General features: G+C 33.7%; 1 protein-coding gene across 1 annotated transcript; it reads right to left on the reverse strand.

Annotated features, from left to right (window-relative positions):
* Window positions 1-1371: 1371 nt before the first annotated feature.
* Window positions 1372-3705, reverse strand: LOC131652705 (uncharacterized). Its single transcript, XM_058922649.1, has one exon. It carries the CDS (start codon window positions 3703-3705, stop codon window positions 1372-1374), a length of 2334 nt encoding a protein of 777 aa, XP_058778632.1.
* Between the last annotated feature and the right edge of the window lie 4149 nt (window positions 3706-7854).

A 7854-nucleotide genomic window follows, 5' to 3' on the forward strand; every position in this document is an offset into this window, starting at 1 on the left:
TTATAAAATCACAAAAAATGGTGAATCAAAATAATGAATAAAATAAAATAGAATAACTAAAATTATACATAATAATAAATCATGTGCAAAAAGCGAAATAGAATAACTATAATAATCACCTAATAAGTCAAGTGAATTGCTCGCAGTGTGTGCACGAGCAAATAGTGAATTTTTTTTTGAATATTCAATTTTTAAAAAAAAATTCAAAAATAACCAACTTTTCAAAAAAATTACGAAAAATGGTTTTTTTTTTTTTTTTAAAAAAACAACACGTTGTCGCCAGGGGGTGGCGACAACGTTTAGCCCAATGCATTATCGCCAGTGGGCCTGACGCCTACGTTCAACAAATAGGTGTTGTCGCCACCCCCCTGGCGACAACACCCCCCCCCCCCCCCCCCTTATTTTTTTTTTCATTTTTTTATGTTATTTATTTTATTTACTATATTTTCTCCATTAATTTTTTATATTATTTTTTTCAACTATTTTTTCAACATTATTTTTTTATATTATTTTTTTGGAAATTTTTTTTCCATTATTTTTTTCAACTATTTTTTTCCATTATTTTTTTATATTATTTTTTAGTTGCATCCAGCTGTCCCGGTCGCCTCCTTGAGTGGCGACAGCACTTAATATTTGTGCCTATATATAGCATCTCATCATGCAATCATTCTTCATTATTTTCTCCTTCATTTTCTCCATTTTCACTTCACATTATTGATCATGTCTCGCATAAGGCCGCAGTCATGGGAACGAACATCATCCAGCCGTCCCGTGCCGGCGCTGGAATATAAGAGATGTTATGGTCATGTAATTTTTTCCCCGGTCAAACCTCCTATGGCGGTGACGTTTTGGAACATCCGCGACTTCAACAACCTGAAGCGAACTCTTATGGCACAGTTAGAAGGGGAGTACAGTCCCGACGAAGAAATAAAAAGGATTCAGAGGCTTAGAACAAGGGTGTCGCTTAGGACCGGAGAGCCGATCCGTTGGTGGGTTGATGTGAAAACCGACCATGATACTGAACAAATAATGGACGGAACAGACAACATTGTTTTAACCGCTATAATTTCCTAGATTTTATTTGTTTGTTGTGTTGTTTGTTGTGTTGTTGTTTTGTTGTGTTTTTAGGTAAAAAGTTATTTATAGGCCTAATGTTTGTTGTTTGTTGTGCTGTTGTAATCCATCTAATTAATGAAAAAAAGTCCATTTCATTGAAAAAGTAAATCACAAATATCATTGCAACTAAAAACTATGTTGTGGAGCTAGATCCACGACTGGGACATTCAGGGCCGGCCCAACACATATTGTGGCCTGAGACGAATTTTAAAATGAGGCCTTTTAAATTAAAATTAAAATTAAAATTAATTTTATTTAAAATTTTATTTTACGAGCTTTTTGAGATGCAAAATCATTTATTAAATTATTGTAATCGATTTCATTTAATATTTCTTTTTCAATTGATAATAAAGCCAATCCACTTAATCTTTGTTGAGACATGGTTGATCTTAAATAAGATTTTATTAACTTTAATTTTGAAAAACTTCTCTCGGCAGATGCAACAGTTATAGGAATTGTTAACATTATTCTGTAAGCAATATATGCATTTGGAAAAGAATCAAGTCTCTTTATATAATTAAGTATATCAATTGGTGTATCATTTTCTACTTTTATTATATCTTTTAAAATTTGTAGTTCCATAAATAAATCTAATCCATCAATATCAGTTTTGTCATTATGTTTTAATGATCGTTCAAAGTTGAAACAATTCTCTTTTAAATTTTCAACTTCAATGGATTTTAACATCTCAATGCCAAATAGAAAACCAAAAATATCACTATATATTTTAAATTGTTCGAATCTACTTTGAAATGAAGTGATTGCTTGATCTATTATATATAAGAAGTAGTCACTTTTAAATGATTCTTCAGGAGATTTTACAACTTCATTGTCAATAATTTCATCAAATTGTTTCTTTCTACGAATAATACGTTTTTCATGGAATTTTGGTTCTATATCCATTTCAAAAGCAATTTCTTTTGCAGAAATCATAGCATTTTCAAACCCATTTTCCCTATATTTTTCCAAAAATAAAATAAGCCCTTTTAATTGTTCTATAGCAACATCAATACGCATATCTTTTGATTGCATATTTTTACTAATAGAATTTACTGCAAATAATATATCATACCAAATAACCATGCCTAATAAAAATTCAAAATTTTCAAGCTCATAAGTTGCTAAACATTCTGCTTCACTTTTTATTTTAGGTTCATCGATAATTTCACATAATTTTAACAAAGCATCTCTTATTTGTAAAGTTTGAAATCTCAAAGCTTTCACACTTTCAATACGACTTTCCCAATGTATTTGTGACAATGATTTAAGTGTTAGGCTAGGGATATGATCTTGTAAAATTTTCCATCTTTTAGTAGACGAAGAAAATAGTGTATATATACGTTGCAACACTCCAAAAAAAGATGTAGCTTTAGGACAACAATTAGCCATGTCACAAAGTAATAAATTTAAACTATGACAACCACATGGAGTATAAAATGATCTAGGATTAATGTCTAAAAATCTTTTTTGCACTCCTTGATGTTTTCCTTTCATATTAGACCCATTATCATAACCTTGTCCTCTTAGGTTACTAATATCAAGTCCAATAATATTTATCTCATTTATAATTGCATCAAAAAGACCTTTTCCAGTTGTATCATTTACTATTAAAAATTCTACAAAATATTCAAAGATTTGTATTGGAGTAGAAGAAATATCAACACATCGTAAGACAAAAGTCATTTGCTCTTGATGACTTATATCAGGGGTGCAGTCAAGTATAATTGAAAAATACTTTGCATTTTTAATTTTTTGAATAATTTTTGTTTTAATTTCATTTGCTATCAAATTTATTAATTCATTTTGTATCCTATGCCCAAGGTAATGATTATGAATTTCTTTATCTTTAATTCGACGAATGTGTTCTTGCATTATAGGATCAAATTCAGCAATCATTTCAATAAGACTTAAGAAATTTCCATTATGTTCTTGATAAATCTTTTCATTTGTTCCACGAAAGGCTAAGTTGTTTCTTCCAAGAGTTTTAACAACTGCAATTATTCTAAATAAAACATTTCTCCAATGTTCTCTATCTCTATTTATTTGTTCTTGAACATGTATGTCAATTGTTTTATTTTTTAGCAATCTTGTTTCTAGATCAACCCATGAACTCATATTAACGATGTGTTCATTACTCATCTCATGACTCCTCAACTTAGAACTCAAATTTTTCCAATCTTTAATACCACAACTTGCTAATTTGCTTGTACTAGAAAGAGTATTAAACAATTTACAACAAAAACAAAATACTTTATCCAAATCTTGAGAATATATTAGCCATCTTCTTTCACGTTTTTCTCCGTTTGATAATTTTTTAATATAAAATGAGGAAGAAAAATGTCTTGAAGATTCATCCTTAGGAAAATCTATATCGATAACTTTAAGCGGACCTTTTTCTACTAAGAAATCTCTCAAATTAGTACTAATATTTGTCCACTGACTTGGATCACATATATTTTTAGTGGTGTCTACACTATCAAGTTCTTCTATTAATAAATCACTATTTGTATTTTCATGATTTTCTAAGTTATTAACTTCGTCTAAACTGTTAAGTTCTTCTACCAAATCTACATTTTCATTTTCGTTCATGTCTACAATGTTAGCTTCTACATTGTTGTTAATTTGTTCATTCAATGAATAATCGCCTATATTTTCAAATTTATTTTTTTTGTTTGTTTTGATAAATTTATCTAAAGCTCCCTTTTGTGATTTCACTAAAGATTCAATTCTTTTTTTTCTCTTCAATTTTGAACTTCCTGATTCAAATTTTCGTGTTGACACTTTTCTATTCTAAAATAAAATACCAGAATTAAAAAGAGAAAATATATAACAAATAAAATTCACTAAGCATAAAACAAATTAAATTATTAAGAATAAAAATTAAATCATTAAAATTAAATAAATAAAACCTGATATTAGTAATGTTGCTTTAACCTTGTATTTGTTGTTCTTCTTTTTGTGCTAATGTGCTTTCTTTTATAATATTTGATTTTCTTTTCAAAATTTGGATGAGAAATAAGAGGTAGAGGTGGTTAGCAGAATGAATACGGATGAGATGGAGGTAGACAAAGAGAAAGAATATTGGCACAAGTAGAGTATAATTTTACTTGCAGTACTATTTAATATGATTAATGTGAAGAGAGAGAAAGTAATGTTAAATTGTTAATGATTAAAATTATTACATTGAAAAACTGCAAGTGCTATGTACTAGGTGACTCTTTAGCTTCAAGTAACGGTCCAGTATAAAGAAATTATAATTTTAACGGTACTGTACAGAACCAATATAGAATAGGTAAAAAAAAAATTTTTTTGAGGCCCTAGGCATAGGCCTCACTTGCCTTACCTATGGGCCGGGCCTGGGGACATTTGTTCCTATTATGTCCTACCTCACGACATATACTACACTTCCTCTGCATTTTTTCAGTGGCGTCCATCTCGGTTCTAATACGCCTGCTGTTTGGTCGACCGCTTTTATTCCGACGCATTAAATCATTATGCCAAACTGTTCCCCCCTCGTACACAGGCCAATATGCCTCTATTGCTACCACCGGAAAGTAATTGTCGTATACGTTGAGCAACGTTGATACCTTGTAAATTTCGGATACCAAAGATAATGCATCAAAGTGAGTATGTGAACATGCTGCAATGACATGGGAGCAAGGCATGCGATATGCTTGAAATTGGCCACAGTCGCACCAACGACCTAGGATTTAGACGCGATACTGTTGTCGTGGAAGCCCCTGGTTGTGGTTAATTGTTTCTTTTACACTGAAGGTGTGGCCGTGACAGTCGAACTCGGTCACTCGATGAGTGTTACCCTTGGCAGATTCTTGTTGTATATATTTCATGCAGACATCGCTGTATACCTGTTGTGTTTGTAACACTGAATTCCACCGCTTACCTCCTGTGGCGAACAAAGTTGCCATCCGAAAATACGTAGCACTAACCAAGGCAGTTACAGGTAGGTTTCGCATGCCTTTAAAAACCCCGTTCATTGATTCCACAAGATTTGTAGTCATGTGGCCCCACCTAGCCCCATCGTCGTATGACCTAGTCCATCTCGCTCTGTCAATGCTGTCAATCCACCTCCCTGCATCTGGATTTTTCAATGCTATTTCTCGGCGGTAGTATTGAAATCCAGGTTGGTTTAAGGCATACCCCGCGTTCACCAAGTGGTTCTTCAAAAATTTATCTTTGATCTCTCTCATAAAATTTTGTGCTATATGCCTAATACAGTAGTTCATGCTTTGACGGGGGGTTGTGCCAACCATTTGCCGAATTGTTGTATGCCCTGTCAATAGAAGCGTGCATGTCCGTGTCATACCCTAATTTTTGACCCCCCTGAGATGGCATGTCTTCAGGATTTTTCATCAGGTCAAGACAAGTACTCAGAGCAGTCATTTCTCCATCTGGTACCTAATCGAGGATGCTCAAAGACAAGAAAGCTCAGGCAAAGGATCAATCAATACAAAGACTAGTCTCTAATACAATCATGGGGCTCAAAAACTTCACTTTTCTCATCTATGATTGATTAGACATCCAGTCATATGAGTACAGGTTTACTCAGGTCACCAGATTAGGGTTTTGAGCCTGTCAAGGACTGAAATCAGGGATCACATTTGGGAAACCCTAAAAAACCTCAGAGGGTCATTCAAAGACATCAATCATCTTCAAATAACTCATATTACAAGGTCTACTGGACATCACACTTCAATTCAAAGTCTACAGTCATTACTTTCACATGGTCGACAAATTAGGGTTTTGACCTAATTCACCAAGATAGTTGACTTCTGATCAGGGCATGAATCCAAAACTCAAGACATGATTTAAGGATCTCTACTACCTCCATATAATCCATTTATATCATCCATTTGGGGAGAAGATCTTATTTCTACACAAAAGCCCAAAAAGTCACTTTGTCAGGAAAAAGTCAACTGTGAAGGATCATCATTGACTTTTAAGGTTTTTGGTCAAAAAATGACTTTCAAAGATCAATATCATCAATATATGGATGTCAAAGTCATTTGGCCAAAGAAATTCAAAGAAATTCATCAAGGAGCGAAAAGTCGGGAATTAGGGTTTTTGAAGGCATGGTGAGATCTCAAAATTTCACCTACACAACTCAAAAAACTTCCAACATGAAAGTTGTAGATCTTGCAAAATAAAACAACATCTTACAAAGGAACTTTTTTCAAAAGATCAACCATTTATGAAGTTTTGGAGATTTTGAAGTTTAGGTCATAAACACTTAGAAATTTTTCTAAGTGTTTTAACCTAGTTTTCATCCAACTTTGAGCTCATTTTTCACAAATTTCCCAAATGATTCTGAAGAAGACATAAACTAATGATTTGAAGTAGATGTTTAGGGCTTTCCAAATTGTGTTCAACCTTCTCCAAATTCAATTTGAGCTAAGAGTTATGCTTGTTCAAAGTTGGCCTCATGAAGTAAAATTATAGGTCATGTGCAAATTGGACTTTGCAAATTTTGTGCAAATAACCTCTCTTATGGATGCTACACGACCCATAACACATCTGAAACCATGCCATACATCCATTTTCATCATTGCATAAGGATTAGAGAAGATTCCAAAAACAAATGCATGTGATTATGTAATGATTGCATTTTTGAATTTATGACAAATTGGTGATTCATCAAAGGAATCTTCTCCCAACCAATTGGAGCTCATTTCTGCAGCCATTTGGTCCCCTAAGATCAAGCAAAACCGATGGCTAGGGAGTGGTATCAAAGAGCTCATCATTGCACTTGGAATATTCTTTGAATTCCTTCATGGCTAAGAAACCAAACTCTCCCATTAAGCAAGCTCATGTAACACCCCATATTTTCTAAATTTAATTTAATTGGAAATTAAATTATTATTTGGAATTATTCAGTATTTTGTGGAATTATTTGGAAAGAAATATGAGATAGGCTATTGGGCCAAGTGTGGTGTTAGTAAAGAGGGGGGGGTGCTATGTTAGTAAAAGGTCTTGTTCCAATTAAGGCTTATTTTATAAAATAATAAGGAAAATTGGAAAATGAGGAAAAAGGAGTCAGAACGTGAAAGATGAGAAGTGGAAGAGAAGAGCTGAGGAACGTAAAGAGGAAACAAGGAGGAGAGGACCAAAGATCAAGAACTCTTGGCTAAGGTAAGGGGGGGACTCTCTGGTTATCATCTATTATCGTGTTCTTAGATAATAATATTGATTAGGGATGTTGTTGAGTCAATTGGGTCATATGTTAGGTTTAGGGAGGTTATGAATTGATGAAAATTGCAATGGATTATTGGTTGATTATGTGTTGTTTTGATGTGTGATGATGAATAATGATGCAATTGATGATTAGCTGCCTGTATATGATGTTTAGAGTCAGTTTTGGACTCAAATTGAGTCAAATCGCAGGTCTGACGCAGACCCGAAAATCTATGAAATCGCCAGTTCGCGCCGCGTCCTAGTGTTGGCGCCGCGAAGGCGTACTTTTCCTCGCATCGCGCCGCGTCCATGAGTTGGCGCCGCGAACGTGTTGGTATGGCTTCAGGTCGCGCCGCGTAGTCTTGGTCGCGCCGCGTACTGTAGCGTTAGTTGTTTTCTTGGGAAAGTTAAATGATGTGTAACTTTCGAACCGTAGGTCCGTTTTTAGTGTCGTTTCGAGCACGATGAATCTTATGAGATAACCTACGTGTTTAAATGATAAAATGAGGTGTGGATCCAATTATTTTTAAGTATGATTTTATTTCTTGG

The sequence above is a fragment of the Vicia villosa genome, linkage group LG1, assembly GCF_029867415.1.
Source record: "Vicia villosa cultivar HV-30 ecotype Madison, WI linkage group LG1, Vvil1.0, whole genome shotgun sequence".
Lineage (NCBI taxonomy): Eukaryota > Viridiplantae > Streptophyta > Magnoliopsida > Fabales > Fabaceae > Vicia > Vicia villosa.